This window comes from Lepus europaeus, unplaced genomic scaffold (assembly GCF_033115175.1).
Source record: "Lepus europaeus isolate LE1 unplaced genomic scaffold, mLepTim1.pri SCAFFOLD_37, whole genome shotgun sequence".
NCBI classification, from domain to species: Eukaryota; Metazoa; Chordata; class Mammalia; order Lagomorpha; family Leporidae; genus Lepus; species Lepus europaeus.
The window spans coordinates 3,129,486-3,150,965 of record NW_026909243.1 but is presented as its reverse complement, the minus strand read 5'-3'; the positions used below and the strand labels follow the sequence as shown (position 1 = coordinate 3,150,965).

The following is a 21,480-nucleotide window of genomic DNA, read 5'->3' as shown; positions in this document are numbered from 1 at the left end:
AACTATTAACCAAAGTATCAAGAAAAGAGGCCCTAAGCCTACAATGTCTATGCTTATGGGGTCAGGGGAATATGCCCCCTTAAATGCTCAGCAAAAAATTCCAAAAGACATTTTAAAGTTAATAACAAACAATGCAATATACGCTTGGCGTAACATTCCCCCTACAGGAACCAAACCAGGAACATCGGCAGGTATTAGACAGGGAACGGAAGAGTCTTATCAGGATTTCATTTCCAGATTAGAAGAAGCAGTAACGAGGATGCTGCCTCCTTCTGAGGGGACAGACATGCTCTTAAAACAATTGGCCTGGGAAAATGCTAATCCATTGTGTCAGGATTTAATTCAGCCTATTAGAAAGACAGGAACTATTCAAGATTATGTAAAAGCATGTTTAGATGCCTCACCAGCTATAGTCCAGGGAATGGCCTATGCTGCAGCTATGAAAGGTCAAAAGTTCAGTGCATATGTTAAGAAAACATACAGAGGAGGCGCCAAATCATCATCTATGGATGTTTGTTATAACTGTGGTCAACCAGGGCATATGCAAAGGGAATACAAACATCCTAAGGAGGATGCTAAGAAGCAAGGGCCGCCGGGGCTGTGTCCTCGGTGTAAGAAGGGAAAACATTGGAAAAGTGAGTGTAAGTCCAAATTCCATAAAGATGGGACTCCTTTAAATAAGGAAAAGGAGAAATAGGAGCAAACAAAAAACTAGGTGAGGGGCAGTCTCCTAGCCCCACACCAAAGGGAGAGGAGTCAGCAGGGCAGAAACATCAATTAAATCCTAAAGCCCCGAAATTTACTGTGCATAATTTGCCTAGGGCAACTCCAGGGAGTGCAGGGCTGGATTTGGCTAGTTCAAAAGATATTATTGTGTCCAAATGGGATGGGGTGACTCTAGTTCCTACTAATGTAAAAGAAACTTTGTTGCCTCAGACAGTCGGATTAATAATTGGCAGAAGCTCCAATTATACAAAAAAATTTAAAGTACTTCCTGGTGTCTTAGACGCGGATACTGAAGCAGACATAAAGATAATGATCAGACCTCTAAAAGAGACCATTCAAATTCATAAAGGGCAGAGAATAGCTCAGCTCTTGTTAATGCCTTATGTAAACCTGTCAAACAGGATTCTACAAAAAAGCAGGGGCCAAGTCCAGTTTGGCAGCACTGATAAGGGTGTATTTTTAATGCAAGATCTTGGCCAGCGTCCATTTAAAGTCGTGTCTCTCAATGGCAGAAAATTTAAAGGGCTCCTTGACACCGGAGCGGATAGAACATGTATAGCTTCCTCGGATTGGCCTTCCGCCTGGCCAGTACATCGGACAGGCTCTTCATTGTTGGGCTTGGGGACAGCTAATGGTGTCCTGCAAAGTTCAGCAATGCTAAAATGGACATGTGAGGGTAAGGAAGGTTATATACAGCCTTATGTTCTTCCTTCTTTACCATTTACACTATGGGGAAGAGATTTCTTGGACGCAATGGAAGTAAAATTAGTAACAACAGACAATTTAAATAAACAGCATTTTATATAGGGGACACTGCAAAAAATTTGGTAACAAATAAAATAAAATGGCTGACTCAAAAACCTGTGTGGGTGAGTCAGTGGCCCCTAACAAAAAAAAAATACAGGTTCTTGAGCAGCTAGTACAAGAACAACTAGAAAAAGGGCATTTAGTAAAATCAAAAAGTCCTTGGAATACACCAGTATTTGTTATAAAGAAAAAATCAGGTAAATGGAGGCTCTTACAAGATTTAAGAGCAGTCAATGCAGTTATGAAGGACATGGGTCCTTTGCAACCTGGACTGCCATCTCCGGTTGCTGTTCCTAAAGGATGGAAAGTCATTATTATAGATCTACAAGATTGTTTCTTTACTATAAAATTGGATCCTGCAAACTGTGAGCATTTTGCTTTCAGTGTGCCATCATCAAATTTTAAACAACCTTATAGAAGGTATCAGTGGGTCACTTTACCACAAGGGATGAAAAATTCTCCTACATTATGTCAAAAATTTGTCGATAAGGCTATACAAATAATAAGAAAAAAATATGCTACTGCATATATAATTCATTATATGGATAATATATTATTGGCTCATAAAAATTCTGCTATACTAGATGATTTGTTGTATGATACTATTCAAACTTTAACTGCTCATGGCTTGGTTATAGCTCCTGACAAAGTGCAAAGAGATCGACCTTTAAATTATTTGGGACAAATTATAAAAAAATAATTATATTGTTTCACAAAAGATATCAATTAAAAGGGATAGGCTAAGAACATTAAATGATTATCAAAAATTGTTAGGAGACATTAATTGGCTGAGACCTCATTTAAAAATAACCACAGGGGAATTGAGTCCCTTATATTCCATCTTGCATGGTGACTCTAATCCTAAGTCTCTAAGGACATTGACGCCAGAGGCATTACAGGCATTACAATTGGTTGACGAAGCCTTATCTAAGGCATGCGTACATCAAATAGATTATGTTGTGCCCTGGTGTCTTTTGATTTTTGCAACAGCTTATACGCCTACAGCTTGCCTATGGCAGGAGGGAGTCTTGGAGTGGCTTCACTTGCCTCATACACAGGCAAAGATGCTTGCAGATTATCCTTATTTATGTGCTTTATTAATTACCAAAGGTAGAGCTCGCTCTAAAAAATTGTTTGGCAAGGAGCCAGCCACTATTGTCACACCATACAATAAAAGTCAAGTAGAGGAGCTAATGCAAAATAATAAATATTGGGTCATAGCGCTGCAAAACTATGCAGGGCAAATAAAATATCATTATCCAAAACATCCTATTATAAAATTTGCAAGGCATGTAAAATTGGTATTTCCAGTGTGGTTTTCACCCTAGCCTCTAGCAAACGGTCAAAATATTTTTACTGATGGGTCATCTTCAGGTTGTGCTGTGGTTTATTCTAAAGAGCATGGTGTGTATGTTAAAAGTGGTAAAAAAAAAACCTCTGCCCAGCAGGCGGAAATAAAAGCAGTCATATTGGCCTTTACAAAATTTCCACAACCCTTTAACCTTTATTCAGATTCTAAATATGTGGTTAATTTATTTCCGGCTCTAGAGACAGCTCTCTTATCAGGAAAATCACCCATTCTTACTCTATTAAGACAATTACAAAAATTAATCAGGAAAAGAACAACAAAGGTTTACATAGGACATATTAGAGGTCATAGTAAATTACCAGGTCCTTTAGCAGAAGGCAATGCTATTGCTGATATGCACACTCAACCTATTGTGGCCACAGTGCAAGAGGCGTTAGAGAGTCATAACATTCATCACCAAAACGCAGCCTCTTTGCAAAAAATGTTCTCTATTACTAGAGAACAGGCAAGATAGATTGTAAAGCAATGTACACATTGCCCACCGGCACACCATCCTCTTAAAATGGGTATAAATCCCTGAGGCTTAAAAGCTAACATTATTTGGCAGATGGATGTAACTCATGTGTCTTATTTTGGTAACTTGGGATATGTACATGTGACTGTTGACACCTTTTCTCATTTTATGCATGCTTCTGCTAGAACAGGAGAAGCAGTAAAAGATGTTATTCAACATTTAATTCAGTGTTTCCAAATTATGGGTATTCCTTCTCAAATAAAAACTAATAATGGACCAGCTTATATTTCTAAAGCATTTACAAATTTTTGTGCCCAATGGCACATAACTCATATAACGGGAATTCCTTATAATCCTCAAGGACAGGCAATCATTAAAAGAGCTCATCAAACATTAAAACTACAATTGGAACGCCTTCAAACTGCTAATTCTTATTTCTCACCCCATCATATATTGTCTCATTCATTGTTTGTTCTAAATCATTTAAATGCTGATGGAAAGGGCCTTACAGTGGCCCTACGACACTGGGACAGGGAGGTCTATAAGACCCCCCTGCCCAAGGTCCTCTGGAAAGACCTCTTAACAGAAATGTGAAAAGGTCCAGATGTGCTAATCACCTCGGGACGAGGTTATGCTTGTGTTTTCCCACAGGATGCCGACTCCCCTGTCTAAATCCCAAATAGGCTCATCAGGGCGGCCCCCGGCACAGCACTGCAGGCAGCGATGCTGGAAGAAACAAAAAAACACATAAAACATCAAATAAAAAAATTAAAAATAATCCAACAGAGACAAAAAATCACTTGGACGATGGTCCGTCACCTGGCTCGGAAAGCGAAAGAACTTCTCGCTGAACAGAGGAAGCCTCGTACAACCTCTTATCTCTTTGTGGCTTTTCTTGCCTTGATTTCAACTCCAAAAACTGAGGGGACTTCATATTGGGCTTATGTTCCTAATCCTCCCATTGTACAGCCTGTGGGGTGGTTGGATAAGGAACCTGTGAAAGTGTTAACAAATGACTCATTACAGTTAGGCGGCGTGCAGGACTCTGACGCAAGAGTCTCTTCCTCCTCTATAATTTCCTTTGAGGGGAGAGCAGATTCATTGCCAATTTGTCTCACGCTGCAAGGAAGAGCTCCTAATGGTTGTCTCACCACGAGCTATAAAACTTTCCTAACTGACAGCCAAGACCACGACAATCCTGGTAAGTGATGGGTCTGGGAAACAGAAATTCAAACCTTAGGGGCTCAGGCCCCTTATTTCAATGACAGCTTTACACATATTCCAAAAATTGATCTGCCACTCACGCCATGTGTGAAAAAGTATCGAAACCCAGATAGGACGTGGTTATCGTCCTTAACTAAATTCCCAACCTGGTTATCTTGTGGATTTTCTGTTGCTGTGTGGTATCAACCTTAGGGTGGTGACATAACAATTTGGAACTTTTCTAATTCAAATCCTGGGGATAAAAATTATAAAAAGTACTTAAAAAATAATAAATTTCATGATTATGCTTATCTTAAATTGGGAGAACCTTTGTGATGATGGTTTTCTCCTGGATATGTGGAACCAACTTGGTTTGCAACAAAGGATAATGTGACTAAAAAACATACTAATTTATTTCACTTAGCAGCTGCTACAAATATGTTGTTAGAAAAACAACCCAATCAAACTATTTCACAGCCTATTGCGGTTAAAGCGTGTGTAGCTTATCCTAGCGCTATCTCGTTAGCTCAAACTGAAGCTGTAAATATAACAAAAGAAGGTCGCTCATATAAAATTACTTGTGCTGCATGTAAAATGACAAATTGTATTACTTCTGCTGAGCCTAAGGATTTTACTACCATATTGTTGGTGCGTAGACCGCCATTTGTGCTGCTACCTGTTAAATTAGAAAAAAAAAGTTGGTATAATAATTCTGCTTTACAAGTACAAGATCTGTTAAGTGGACTTTTGCGTCCGAAACGCTTTGTTACTGCTTTGATTTTAGGAATTACTGCTTTGATTACTATTATTACAACTTTTGCTATAACTACTACTGCTTTAGTTCAGAAAATTCAAACTGCTCACTATGTCAATACATTAAATAAAAATATTACCATGACATTAATTACACAAAAAGCAATAAATCAAAGTTAAAAGCCAAAATTAATGTGTTAGAGGAAGTGGTCTTAGCTTTAGGACAGGATATAGCTAACCTCCAAACGATGTTTTCTGCTCGTTGTCATAGTAACTTTAAGTCAATCTGTGTTACTCCGCTACCATATAATTCTTCAAAATCTTGGGAAAAAGTAAAAGCGCATTTGCAGGGTGTCTGGCATGATAATGATATAACACATGATTTAAACGCTTTACAAAAAAAATTGCTGTTGCTAGTCAATCAAGACTACAAATAGGGAATTTACAGGATATAGCTACTAGTTTGAAAACAAAAATCAAAAATTTAAACCCCATAAATTAAAAAAACTACCTCATTTATATAGGGATAGTGGCATTAGTAGTATTGCTAATTATAATTTTTATTCCTGAAATTCTAAAATACATATTTAATTCTTTACAGAGCGTCTGGCAGGAAGCTTTTGAGCTTCATTTTAGAAATAAAAAAAGGAGAAATTGCCACGCACACAGCTGTGATACCCGCGTAGCAAGATGTTGCTGCGTTGGGGGTCTAAGGCTGCAGGGTTGAGGTTAGAGCTCTGTGGAGTGGGGCCTCAGGCGGTTCCTGTGCAGTCCGCGGTTGTAATGACCCCCGACTCACATGAGGAAAGCCGGAGACATGTCCTTGCTGACTCTGGGGACACTGTGTCCCTGCTCTGCTGATGATCTCATTATGCATTATCTACCTGCTGTGTTTACACTTTACTGCTTACTCTCACAATTACCAGAAACAAGAAAATCAAGAAAAAGAAGTTAACGTTTCCCATAAAATTATGGAGAAATTCAAACAATCTTTATCTCTCCGTTTACTAAAACTATTTATGAGGAAGACAGGAATGCAAGTCAAAACATATCATTAGGTTCCCATTATAGTGACAGAGAAATGTTAAGATTGCTCAAAAGTTATCTCCAAATATCTAAAAGGCAAGCAAAACTTTGGGCAGTAATTCCCCTAAACAGTTCAAAAAACAAAACTAAGCCAAAGGTCAATTCTCATTCTCAGTAAATTGTCTAAAAACAATGCCCCCACTATGTTCCTCATAAAACCACTCATATGACATCATTGTTTTAACTCATTTTGTCAACCTTTGTGATAAAAGTTTAACATTTGCCTGTAGCATTGTCCTTTACTATATAAACCCAAGCCTTACTACAATAAATCGCAGCAGCATACTCATAACGTGTGTGTCTGTCTGTCATTTCCCCGCCGATTCCTGATTCTCCTAAGAGCCTTCGCCCCTCATTCTCCCTCGGTCGGTGTCTCCGCGAGGGCCGGTCCGCGGCACAGTTCCTCTAATTTTCTCCCTAGAAAATATGAATGTGTAGATCTGGTGTCCCCATGTGAAACCAATTAGTGATTCCAACCAAAAATTAAATTAAAAATGGTTTTGGCGAAAAGCAAAGTCTTTTCGTTAGGCAAGTGCATAAAATGTCATCTAGACAAACAGAAATATCATGTTTGTTTGCCGCAGTTCCTCTTGCATTCTCCCTTGAAAATACAAATATGTAGAACTGGTGTCTCCATGTGGAACCAATTAGAGTTGCCAAGCACAATATTAAATGTTCCCTGATAAAAAAAACATTCAAAACAATAAAGTCTGTGTATAATATCAGGAATAAACAAACACAGAGGCTGTAGCATTATCTGTGAATGAGTTAGCCAAAACAAAACCGAACATTTCCGGTTTCATCCAGCCATATGCGGACTAACTGGTGTGGAATTCGTATGCAATGGACCGAGAAAATCACAGTAAATATGGTTTTGGAGAAAAGCAAAATCTTTTTGTTGTGCAAGTGCATAAAATGTCATCTATACAAAAAAGAATATCATGTTTGTTTGCCGCAGTTCCTCTAGCTTTCTCCGTAAAAATACGAATGTATAGAGCTCATGTTCCCATTATGAACCAAATACTGTTTCAACGGTACAAAATTAAATGTCCCTGATAAAAACATTCAAAACAATAAAGTGCATCGAAAATATCCAGAAAACTCAAACACAGAGGCTGTAGCAATATTTCGCATTGAGTTAGCCAAAACACAACCGGATATTTCTGGTGTCATCCAGTCATATCCGTAAAAAGTGGTGTGGAATTCGTATGCAATGGACCAAGAGAATCACAGTAAAAATGGTTTTGGAGAAAAGCAAAGTCTTTTCATTATGCAAGTGCATAAAATGTCATCTATACAAACAGAAATATCCTGTTGGTTTGTCGCAGTTCCTCTAGCTTTCTCCCAGGAAAATACGAATGGGTAGAGCTGGTGTCCCCATGATGAACCAATTAGTGTTTCAACGGTACAAAATTAAATGTTCCCTGATAAAAAATATTTAAAACAATAAAGTCTGTGGATAATATCAGGAATACACACACACAGAGGCTATAGCCATATCTGGGATTGAGTTAGCCAAAACAAAACCGGATATTTCCGGTTTCATCCACTCATATCCGGAAAAACTGGTCTGGAATTCGTATGCAATGGACCAAGAAAATCACAGGAAAAATGGTTTTGGAGAAAAGCTAAGAATTTTCGTTAGGCAAGTACATAAAATGTCATCCACACAAACATAGATATCATGTTTGTTTGCCTCAGTTCCTCTAGCTTTCTCCTTAGAAAATACTAATGATTACAGCTGGTGTCCCCATGATGAACCAACTAATGTTTCGCAGCACAAAAATAAATGTTCCCTGATAAAAATATTCAAAACTATAAAGTCCATCGAGAATATCCAGAAATCACACACACAGAGGCTTTCACAATATTTCGGATTGAGTTAGCCAAAACACAACCGGATATTTCTGGTTTCATCGAGTCATTTCCGGACAAAGTGTTTTGGAATTCGTATGCAACAGACTGAGAAAATCACAGTAAAAATGGTTTTGGAGAAAAGCAAAGTCTTTTCATTAGGCAAGTGCATAAAAAGTCATTTGTACAAACAGAATATCATGTTGGTTTGTCGCAGTTCCTCTAGCTTTCCCCTAGAAAATATGAATGTGTAGAGCTGGTGTCCCCATGATGAACCAATTAGTGTTTCTTCGGTACAAACTGAAATGGTTCCTGATAAAAATATTCAAAACAAAACAGTCCATCAATAATATATGGAAAACACAAACACAGAGGCTGTAGCAATATCTGGGATTGAGTTAGCCAAAACCCAACCGGATATTTCTGGTTTCATCCAGTCATATCTGGATAAAGTGGTTTGGAATTCGTATGCATATACTGAGAAAATCACAGTACAAATGGTTTTGAAGAAAAAGTCTTTTCATTAGGCAAGTGCATAAAATGTCATCTATACAAACAGAATATGTTTGTTTGCCACAGTTCCTCTAGCTTTCTCCCTGGAAAATACGAATGTGTAGAGCTGGTGTCTCCATGTGGAACCAATTAGTTTTTCCAAGCACAAAATTAAATGTTCCCTGATAAAAAAAATAAAAAGCAATAAAGTCCATGGATAATATCTGGAAAACACAAACACAGAGGTTGTAGCAATATCTGGCATTGAGTTAGCCAAAACAAAAGCAGATATTTCCGGTTTCATCCAGTCATATCCGGACAAAGTGCTGTGGAATTCATATGCAATGGACCAAGAAATTCACAGTAAAAATGGTTTTAGAGAAAAGTTAAGTCTTTTCATTAGGCAAGTATATAAAATGTCATCAATACACACAGAAATATCATGTTTGTTTGTCGCAGTTCCACTAGCTTTCTCCTAGAAAATACAAACATGTAGAGCTGGTGTCTCAATGTGGATCCAACTAGTGTTTCGCAGCACAAAATTTAATGTTCCCTGATAAAAAACATTCAAAACAATAAAGTCTGGGGATAATATCCAGAAAACAGAAACACAGAGGCTGTAGCAATATCTGGGATTATCTTAGCCAAAACAAAACCGGATATTTCTGGTTTCATCCAGTCATATCCGGACAAACTGTTGTGGAATTCGTGTGCAATGGATTGAGAAAATAACAGTGAAAATGGTTTTGGAGAAAAGCAAAATCTTTTCGTTAGGCAAGTGCATAAAATGTCACCTATACAAACAGAAATATCCTGTCAGTTTGTCGCAGTTCCTCTAGCTTTCTCCCTAGAAAATACGAATATATAGAGCTGGTGTCTCCATGTGAAGTCAACTCGTGTTTCTAGGGTACAAAATTAAATGTTCTCAGATAAAAACACTCAATACAATAAACTCCATTGATAATATCCAGAAAACACAAACACAGACTGTTTCACAATATTTTGGATAGAGTAAGCCAAAACACAACCGGATATTTCTGGTTTCATCCAGTCATATCCGGACAACGTGGTGTAGAATTCGTATGCAATGGACCGAGAAAATCACAGTAAAAATGGTTATGGATAAAAGCAAAGTCTTTTTGTTTGGCAAGTGCATAAAATGTCATCTACACAAACAGAAATATCATGTTTGTTTGCTGCAGTTCCTCTAGCTTTCTCCCTAGAAAATACGAATGTGTAGAGCTGGAGTCCCCATGATGAACCAACTACTGTTACAACGGTACAAAATTAAATGTTCCCTGAAAAAAAAACATTCAAAACAATAAAGTCCATCGATAATATCCAGAAAACAGAAACACAGAGGCTGTAGCAATATTTAGGATTGAGTTTGCCAAAACACAACCAGACATTTCTGGTTTCATCCAGTCATATCCGGACAAACTGGTGTTGATTTCGTATGCAATGTACCAGGAAAATCACAGAAAAAATGGTTTGGAGAATAGCAAAGTCTTTTCATTAGGCAAGTGCATAAAATGTCATCTATACAAACAGAAATATCATGGTATTTGCCGCAGTTCCTCTAGCTTTCTCCCTAGAAAATGCAAATGAATAGAGCTGGTGTCTCCATGTGGAACCAATTTCTGTATCCAAGCTCAAAATAAAATGTTCCCCAATAAAAAGTTTTCAAAACAATAAAGTCCATCGATAATATCCTGAAAACACAAACACGGAGCTTTCACAATATTTCAGATTGAGTTAGGGAAAAGAGAACCGGATATTTCTGGTTTCATCCAGTCATATCCGGAAAATGTCATTTGGAATTCGTATGCAATGGACCGAAAAAATCACAGTAAAAATGGTTTTGGAGAAAAGCAAAGTCTTTTCGTTAGGCAAGTGCATAAAATGTCATCGATACAAACAGAAATATCATGTTTGTTTGGGGCAGTTCCTCTAGCTTTCTCCCTAGAAAATATGAATATGTAGAGCTGGTGTCTCCATGATAAACCAATTATTGTATCCAAGCTCAAAATAAAATGTTCCCCGATAAAAACATTCAAAACAATATAGTCAGATGATAATATCCATAAACACAAACACAGACGCTGTAGCAATATATGGGATTGAGTTAGCCAAATCAAAACCGGATATTTCCTGTTTCATCCAGTCATATCTGGACAAACTAGTGTGGAATTCGTATGCAATGAACCAAAAAAATGACAATAAAATTGTTTTGGAGAAAAGCAAAGTCTTTTCATTAGGCAAGTGCATAAAATGTCATTGATACAAACAGAAATATCATGTTTGTTTGTCGCAGTTTCTGTAGCTTTCTCCCTAGAAAATATGAATGTGTAGAGCTGGTGTCCCCATGAAGAACCAATTAGTGTTTCAAGATCAAAATAAAATGTTCCCTGATTAAAAACATTCAAAATAATAAAGTCCTTCGTTAATATCCAGAAAACACAAACACAGAGGCTTTCACAATATTTCTGATTGAGTTAGCCAAAACACAATCAGATATTTCTGGTTTGATCCAGTCACAACCGGACAAACTGATGTGGAATTCGTACGCAATGAGCTGAGAAAATCAGAGTACAAATGGTTTTGGAGAAAAGCAAAGTCTTTTCGTTAGGCAAGTGAATAAAATGTCATCTATACAAACAGAAATATCATGTTTGTTTGCCGCTGTTCGTCTAGCTTTCTCCCTAGAAAACGAATGTGTAGAGTTGGTGTCTCCATGTGAAACCAATTAGTGATTCCAACCAAAAACTAAATGTTCCCTGATAAAAATCATTCAAAAAATAAAGTCCGTGGATTATATCAGGAATACACATACACAAAGTCTGTAGCAATATCTGGGATTGAGTTAGCCAAAAAAAAACCGGATATTTCCGGTTTCATCCAGTCATATCCGGACAAACTGGTGTGGAATTTGTATGCAATGGACGGAGAAAATCACAGTAAAAATGGTTTTGGCGAAAACCTAAGTGTTTTCGTTAGGTAACTGCATAAAATATCATCGATACAAACAGAAATACCTTGTTTGTTTGCCGCAGTTCCTCTAGCTTTCTCCCTAGAAAATAAGAATGTGTAGAGCTTGTGTTCCCATGTAGAACCAATTAGTGATTCAAAGCACAAAAAGAAATGTTCCCCGATAAAAAACATTCAAAACTATAAATGCCATATAAAATTCAGGAATACACAAACACGGAGGCTCTGGCAATATCTGGGATTGGGTTAGCCAAATGAAAACCCGATATTTCCGGTTTCATCCAGTCATATCCGGACAAACTAGTGTGGAATTCGTATGCAATGAACCTAAAAAATTACAGTAAAAATGGTTTTGGAGAAAAGCAAAGTCTTTTCATTAGGCAAGTACATAAAATGTCATTGATACAAACAGAAATATCATGTTAGTTTGCTGCAGTTCCTCTAGCTTTCTCCCTAGAAAATACGAATGTGTAGAGCTGGTGTTCCCATGATGAACCTATTAGTGTTTCAATGTTATAAAATGAAATGTTCCCTGATAAAAACATTCAAAACAATAAAGACCATCGATAATATCCAGAAAACACAAACACAGAGGCTTTCACAATTTTTCGGATTGAGTTAGCCAAAACACATCCGGATATTTCTGTTTTCATCCAGTCATATCCGGACAAACTGGTGTGGAATTCGTATGCAATGGACCAAGAAAATCACAGTAAAAATGGTTTTGGAGAAAAGCAAAGTCTTTTCGTTAGGCAAGTCCATAAAATGTCATCTATACAAAAAGAAATACCTTGTTTATTTGCCGCAGTTCCTCTAGCTTTCTCCCTAGAAAATACGAATGTGTAGAGTTGGTGTCCCCGTGATGAACCAATTAGTGTTTCAACGGTACAAAATGAAATGTTCCCTGATAAAAACATTCAAAACAATAAAGTCCATCGTTAATATCCAGAAAACACAAACAGAGAGGCTTTCACAATATTTTGGATTGAGTTAGCCAAAACACAACTGGATATTTCTGGTTTCATCCAGTCATACCCGGACAAACTGGTGTGGAATTCGTAGGCAACGGACCGAGAACATCACAGTAAAAATGGTTTTGGAGAAAAGCAAAGTCTTTTCATTAGGCAAGTGCATAAAATATCATCGATACAAACAGAAATATCATGTTTGTTTGCCGCAGTTCCTCTAGCTTTCTCCCTAGAAAATAAGAATGTGTAGAGCTTGTGTTCCCATGTAGAACCAATTAGTGATTCAAAGCACAAAATGAAATGTTCCCCGATAAAAAACATTCAAAATATAAATTCCATATATAATTCAGGAATACACAAACACGGAAGCTCTGGCAATATCTGGGATTGGGTTAGCCAAATCAAAACCCGATATTTCCGGTTTCATTCAGTCATATCCGGACAAACTAGTGTGGAATTCGTATGCAATGGACCAAGAAAATCACAGTAAAAATGGTTTTGGAGAAAAGCAAAGTCTTTTCATTAGGCAAGTGCATAAAAAATCATCGATACAAACAAAATATCATGTTTGTTTCCCGCAGTTCCTCTAGCTTTCTCCCTAGAAAATAAGAATGTATAGAGCTTGTGTTCCCATGTAGAACCAATTAGTGATTCAAAAAACAAAATGAAATGTTCCCCGATAAAAAACATTCAAAATATAAATTCCATATATAATTCAGGAATACAAAAACACGGAGGCTCTGGCAATATCTGTGATTGGGTTAGCCAAATCAAAACCCGATATTTCCGGTTTCATCCAGTCATATCCGGACAAACTAGTGCGGAATTCGTATGCAATGGACCAAGAAAATCACAGTAAAAATGGTTTTGGAGAAAAGCAAAGTCTTTTCGTTAGGCAACTGTATAAAATGTCATCTATACAAACAAAAATATCAGGTTTGTTTGCCGCAGTCCCTCTAGCTTTCTCCTTAGAAAATACGAATATGTAGAGCTGCTGTCTCCATGATGAACCAATTAGTGTTCCTAATGTACAAAATTAAATATTCCCTGATAAAAACTTTCAAAAGAATAAAGTTCATCCATAATATCCAGAAAACACAAACACAGAAATTTTCACAATATTTCGGATTGAGTAACCAAAACACAACCGTATATTTCTTTTTTCATCCAGTCATATCCATACAAAGTGGTGTGGAATTCGTATGCAATGCACTGAGAAATTCACAGTACAAATGGTTTTGGATAAAAACAAAGGCTTTTCGTTGGGCAAGTGCATAAAAGGTCATCGATACTAACAGAAATATCATGTTTGTTTGCCACGGTTCCTCTAGCTTCCTCCCTGGAAAATATGAATGTGTAGAGCTGGTGTCGCCATGTGGAACCAATTAGTGATTCCAAAAACGAAATTAAATGTTCCCTGATAAAAAAAAATCAATGCAATAAAGTCCGTGGTTAATATCAGGAATACACAAATACAGAGGCTGTAGCTATATCTGGGATTGGGTTTGCCAAACCAAAACCCAATATTTCTGGTGTCATCCAGTCGTATCTGGACAAACTGGTGTGGAATTCGTATGCAATTGACCGAGAAAATCACAGTAAAAATGGTTTGGAGAAAAGCTAAATATTTTCGTTAGGGTAGTGCATAAAATGTCATCTATACAAACAGAAATATCATATATGTTTGCAGCAGTTCCTCTAGCTTTCTCCCTAGAAAATACGAATGTGTAGAGCTGGTGTCCCCATGATGAACTAATTAGTGTTTCTACGGTACAAAATTAAATGGTCCCTGATAAAAACATTCAAAACAATAAAGTCCATTGATAATATCCAGAAAACACAAAAAAAGAAACTTTCACTTATTTCGCATTGAGTTAGTGAAAACACAACCGGACATTTCTGGATTCGTCCTGTCATATCTGTTAAACTGGTGTGGAATTCGTATGCAATGGATGGAGAAAATCGAAGGAAAAATGGTTTTGGAGAAAAGCAAAGTCTTTTCGTTAGGGAAGTGCATAAAATGTTATCTATACAAACAAATTTATCATGATTGTTTGTGACAGTTCCTCTAGCTTTCTCCCTAGAAAATACGAATGTGTAGAGCTGGTGTCTCCATGTGGAACCAATTAGTGTTTCCGAGCACAAAATTAAATGTTGCAAGAAAAAAACATTCAAAACAATAAAGTCCATCGATAATATCCAGAAAACACAAACACAGAGTCTGTCGCAATATCTGGGATTGAGTTAGCCAAAACACAACCGGATATTTAAGGTTTCATCCAAGCATATCCTGACAAAGTTGTGTGGAATTCCTATGCCATGGACCGCGAACATCAGAGTAAAAATGGTTTTGGAGAAAAGCAAAGTATTTTCGTTAGGCAAGTGTTTAAAATGTCATCTATACAAACAGAAATGTCAGGTTTGTTTGCTGCAGTTCCTCTAGCTTTCATCTAGAAAATACGAATTTGTAGAGCTGGTTTTTCCATATGGAGTCAACTAGTGTTTCCCAGCACAAAATTAAATCTTCCCTGAAAAAAACATTCCGAACTATAAAGTCCATCGATAATATGCAGAAAACACAAACACAGAGGCTTTCACAATATTTCTTATTGATTTAGCCAAAACACAACCGGATATTTCTGGTTTCATCCAGTCATATCCGGACAAAGTGGTGTGGAATTCATATGCAATGGACCTAGAAAAATCAGAGAAAAATGGTTTTGGAGAAAAGCAAAGTATTTTCGTTAGGCAAGTGCAGAAAATCTCATCTATACAAACAGAAATATCATGTTTGCTTTCTGCCATTCTTCTAGCTTTCTCCCTAGTAAATACGAATATGTAGAGCTGGTGTCTCCATGTGGAACCAATTAGTGTTTCCAAGCACAAAATTAAATGTTCCCTGATAAAAAACATTCATAACAAAAAAGTCCATCGATAATATCCAGAAAACACAAACACAGAGGCTGTCGCAATATTTGGGATAGAGTTAATCAAAGAAAACCCGGATATTTCTGGTTTCATCCAGTCATATCCTGACAAAGTGCTGTGGAATTCGTATGCCATGGACCGTGAACATCACAGTAAAAATGCTTTTGGAGAAAAGCAAAGTCTTTTCATTAGGCAATTGCATAATATTTCACCTATACAAACAGAAATATCATGTTTGCTTGCTGCAATTCCTCTAGCTTTCTCCCTAGAAAATACGAATATGTAGAGCTGGTGTCCCCTTGTGGAACCAATGAGTGTTTCCAAGTACAAAATTAAATGTTCCGTGATAAAAAATATTTAAACAATAAAGTTCATCGATAATATCCAGAAAACGCAAACACAGAGGCTGTCGCAATATGTGTTAGTGAGTTAACAATAACACAACCGGATATTTCTGGTTTCATGCAGTCATATCCTGACAAAGTTGTGTGGAATTCGTATAAAATAGTCACAGACAATCACAGTAAAAATGGTTTCGGAGAAAAACAATGTCTTTTCGTTAGGCAAGTGCATAAAATGAAATCTACACAAACAGAAATATCATGATGGTTTGCCACAGTTTCTACAGCTTTCTCCTTAGAAAATATGAATGTGTAGAGTTGATTTCTCCATGTGGAACCAATTAGTGTTTCCCAGCACAAAATTAAATGTTCCCTGATAAAAAACATTGAAAACAATTAAGTCCATCGATGATATAGAGGAACAGAAACACAGAGGCTGTCGCAATATCTGGGATTGCCTTTAGCCAAAACACAACTGGATATTTCTGGTTTCATCCAGTCATATCAGGAAAAAGTGGTGTGGAAATAGTATGCAATCGACCGAGAAAATCACAGTAAAAATGGTTTTGGAGAAAAGCAAAGTCTTTCCGTTGGGCAAGTGCATAAAATGTCATCTATGCAAACAGAAATATCATGTTTGTTTGCCGCAGTTCCTCTAGCTTTCTCCCTAGAAAATACGAATGTGTAGGCAGTGTCTCCATGTGGAACCAATAGGTGTTTCTAAGCACAAAATTAAATGTTGCCTGATAAAAAACTTTTAAAAAAATAAAGTCCGTCGATAATATCCAAAAATCACAAACACAGAGGCTATCGCAGCATGTGGGATTTTGTAAGTGAAAACACAACCGGATATTTCTGGTTTCATCCAGTCATATCCTGACATAGTGATGGGGAATTCGTATACAATGGACCAGGAACATAACAGTAAAAATGTTTTTGAAGAAAAGCAAAGACTTTTCGTTAGGCAAGTGCATAAAATGTCACGTATACAAACAGAAATATCGAGTTTGTTTGCCGCAGTTCCTCTAGCTTTCTCCCTAGAAAATACGAATGTGTAGAGCTGGTGTCTCCATGTGGAACCAATTAGAGTTTCCAAGCACAAAATTAAATGTTCCCTGATAAAAAAAAACATTCAAAACAATAAAGTCCATCGATAATATCCAGAAAACACAAACACAGAGGCTGTCTCAACATGTGGGATTTAGTTAGCCAAAAAACAACAGGATATTTCTAGTTTCATCCAGTCATATCCTGACACAGTTGTGTGGAACTCATATGCAATGGATACAGACAATCACAGTAAAAATGGTATTGGAGAAAAGAAAGTGTTTCCATTAGGCAAGTGTGTAAAATGTCACCTATACCAACAGAAATATCATGTTTGTTTGCCGCAGTTCATCTGGCGTTCTCCCTAGAAAATATGAATGTGTAGAGCTGGTGTCTCCATGACGAACCAATTAGTGTTTTCAAGCACAAAATTAAATGTCCCCTGACAAAAAACACTCAAAATAATAAAGCCTGTTGATAATATCCTGAAAACACAAACACAGAAGCTTTCACAATTTATCGGATTGAGTTAGCCAAAATACAACCGGATGTTTCTGGTATCATGGAGTCATATCTCGAGAAAGTGGTGTGGAAATTGTATACAATACACACAGACAATCACAGTAAAAATGGTTTTGGAGAAAAGCAAAGTCTTTTCGTAAGGCAAGTGCATAAAATGTCACCTATAAAAACAGAAATATCATGATTGTTTTTCGCGTTCATCTGGCTTTCTCCCTGGAAAATACGAATGTGCAGAGCTGATGTCTCCATGTGGAACCTATTAGTGTTTCCAAGCACAAAATTAAATGTTCCCTGATAAAAAACATTTAAATCAATAAAGTCCATCGATAACATCCAGAAAACACAAACACAGAGTCTGTCGCAACATGCAGGAGTGAGGTAGGCAAAACACAACTGGATACTTCTGGTTTCATCCAGTTTATCCGGACAAAGTGGTGTGGAATTCATATGCAATGGACACAGACAATCACAGTAAAAATGGTATTGGTAAAAGCAAAGTGTTTCTGTTAGGCAAGTTCATAAAATGTCACCTATACCACAGAAATATCATGTTTGTTTATCGCATTCCTCTTGATTTCTCCCTACAAAATACGAATGTGTAGAGCTGGTGTCTCCATGTGGAACCATTTAGTGTTTCCAAGCACAAAATTAAATGTTCCCTGATAAAAAACTTTTAAAACAATAAAGTCCGTAGATAATAACCAGAAATCACAAACAAAGAGGCTGTCGCAACATGTGGGATTTTGTTAGCCAATACACAACCGGATATTTCTGGTTTCATCCAAGCATATCCTGACAAAGTGATGTGGAATTTTTATGCAATGGACTGGGAACATCACAGTAAAAATGTTTTTGAAGAAAAGCAAAGTATTTCCGTTAGGCAAATGCATAAAATGTCACCTATACAAACAGGAATATCATGTTGTTACCCGCAGTTCCTCTTGCTTTGTCCCTACAAAATACGAATGTGTAGAGCTGGTGTCCTCATGTGGAACCAAATAGTGTTTCCCAGCACAAAATTAAATATTCCTTGATAATAAACTTTCAATAAAGTAAAGTCCGTCGATAATATCCAAAAATCACAAACACATAGGCTGTCGCAATATGTGGGATTTTGCTAGCCAAAACACAACCGGATATTTCTGGTTTCATCTAGTCATATCCTGACAAAGTTGTGTGGAATTTGTATGCAATGTACCGGGAACTTCACAGTAAAAATTGTTTTAAAGAAAAGCAAAGTCTTTTCGTTAGGCAAGTGCATAAAATGTCACGTATACAAACAGAAATATCATGTCTGTTTGCCGCAGTTCCTCTAGCTTTCTCCCTACAAAATACAAATGTGTAGAGTTGGTGTCTCCATGTGGCACCAATTAGTGTTTCCAAGCACAAAATTAAATGTTCCCTGACAAAAAACATTCAAAATAATAAAGTCCGTCCATGATATCCAGAAGACACAAACACAGAGGCTGTCGCAACATGTGGGATTAAGTAGCCAAAATACAACCGGATATTTCTGGTTTCATGCAGTCTTATCCGGACAAAGTGGTGTGGAATTTGTATGCAATGGACCAAGAAAATCACAGTAAAAATGGTTTTGGAGAAAAGCAAAGTATTTATGTTAGGCAAGTGCATAACATGTCATCTATACAAACAGAAATATCATGTTTGTTTTCCGCACTTCCTTTTTTTTTCATTTTATACATTTTTAATTGGATAGGCATAAACCAAAACAGAAAAAAAAAGATAAAGTGTCACTGTCACTTTGTTTGCAGGTAAGAGTCAGGAAATGGAACAAATTACCAGGAAAACATTTTTCCCAAAATAGGTAGGTTACATAATTTTAACATTCAGATGCCAAAATTAGTATTATTCTACTTAATCTACAAATGAAAAGAGGAATCAAATGTTCATCCTGTTTAGTATAAGAAATTTTACATTAAATATATAGCGCTTTGTTTCTCTGGAAGCAGTACTGGCAACTTGGAGAAGATATTTCTGTTACGTGATGACTAGAAAATGTCAAATACAACCAAGCAGCTATGCTATAGCTCAGAAAGCACTATTAACCTCTTTTGGGCTAGTGCACATTTCAGTTTAATACAGAACTACATCTTGAGTTTTAGGAAGGCAGCAATAATTATATTTTGGCTTTTGTTCTAGAGCTTAGCATAGTTAAGGCGACAGTTGAAGCATATTAGTGAAGGTAGTTAAAATTTAATGACAATCATCATAATCTCTTATAACCTACATAAACTGTATAAGGCTTACATGGAATGAAACCAGCATTACCTAATTGGTGTTTACATACATACAGAGGGAGAAAAAAACCTACCAAAGGCAATCACTCTAAATGTACTATCACATACTTGTTAAAAATGCAAATATACCATGGAACTAAAATGATGTGAAGAGCACTACTCATTACCTAGAAGAAAGGTAACTGGTTCTCATACAAAGCTAAGCTGGCATCAATCACCCTTGTCACAATGGCTTAGAAAAGCATCAGGTTTCCAGTAGAGAAACTATTCTAGGAAAGTCAGTCAATCTTGTGAAAGTTTCACAGCTGTAAAACCAAGCTAAGACTACAACGACCGTGAAGTCTGAGGAGATCAGATGAACCAGTAGATTCCCAGCCATAACGTGAGACGGGAAGGTCCTCATGCAGCATATGCTCCCTGGCTCCGGGAAAGCTTCGTGTGCATAATACAGAAGTAGTTGAGAAAGGAAACTGGAGACGCTCAGCTGTTTCCATTGTGTCCTAACTGTTAAACTTCAGGGATGGTGTGATCCATCAGGCTTTTCATAATGCTTGGCGCCATCCGTTTAATAATATGTTCAAAGATAAAAGCAGGCATGATTGTGACGGTAACTACAGTCCCAGATGTTGATAGTATGTCTGCAATTTGAGAGTCCTTCAATCCAATGACGTTCTGGCCGTTGATCTCACAGATGTTATGTTCCGTGAGAAGACCGTTTCTGGCTGCAGAACTATCTTTCACTATGGATGTTACTTTCCCATTTTTAAAGATAAAGCCAACGTTTCCAGTACTGTCCTTATGCATAGTAATTGTCCGCTCAAAAGGCCTGTCACGAATGGTCATTGTGATCTTCTCTCCAAAAGCCTGTTTGAGCACCTTGTGAGCTTTATCAGAGCTCCAGCCTGCACAGTTTTCACCATTGATCTGGAGTACCTGGTCGCCAAATCTCAAACCAACCAATGAGGCTGGAGAATTTGCCTGGACTAGCTGAACAAATATACCATTATCTATTGATTTAAGCCTGAGTCCAATTTTTCCATCTTGATCCTTACATAAAATGACTTCACGAATCCCTTGTTTAATTTCTGCTCTGTGAATCCCAACATCATTTCCAGTTACAGGAGCCACCATATAGTTCATACTGGAAGGTCTTGCTACCAACTGCCCCTGAAGTGGTGCTCCAGAGAGCATCACCAGATTTGCATGTATTTCTTCTTCATTTAAACTCAGGCCCATGTATTGAGAAAGTTCCGGATACAGTTTAGGATAAAGATTTCCATCTTGAGAGATGGGAGCAGAAGCTTCTGACAAAATTGCTGGGTTGGCAGGGTTTGCAGAAAAAGCAGTCTGAGCCTGAATTACTTTGTCTACGTTCAAGTCTTCAAGAGATGGATAGAGAGACATTTTTCCTGATTTATCTAGACCACAAGGAATCGCTCACCGCTGCCGGCGCATCGATCACAGCTAGCGACTTCTGAGACCAGAGAAAAGGAGAGCAGCCCGCTGGCGAGGACCGCCCAACAGGTGCATCAAAGCACCGCCCCCCCTGTGTTTTCCTCACTTCCTCTAGCTTTCTCCCTAGAAAATACGAATGTGTGGAGCTGGTGTCTCCATGTGGAAGCTGTTAGTGTTTCCAAGCACAAAATTAAATGTTCCCTTATAAAAAAACATTCAAAACAATAAA

General features: G+C 37.4%; 1 protein-coding gene across 1 annotated transcript; it reads right to left on the bottom strand.

The window, feature by feature from the left end:
* Positions 1 to 20,146: 20,146 nt before the first annotated feature.
* LOC133754994 (syntenin-1-like) lies at positions 20,147 to 21,200 on the bottom strand. Its single transcript, XM_062185323.1, has one exon. It carries the CDS (start codon positions 21,198 to 21,200, stop codon positions 20,304 to 20,306), a length of 897 nt encoding a protein of 298 aa, XP_062041307.1. The 3' UTR covers positions 20,147 to 20,303.
* Positions 21,201 to 21,480: the final 280 nt, after the last annotated feature.

What these genes read in the sequence shown, in the direction of transcription:
- LOC133754994 (XM_062185323.1), bottom strand. Translation starts at nt 21,200, where the DNA reads ATGTCTCTCTATCCATCTCTTGAAGACTTGAACGTAGACAAAGTAATT.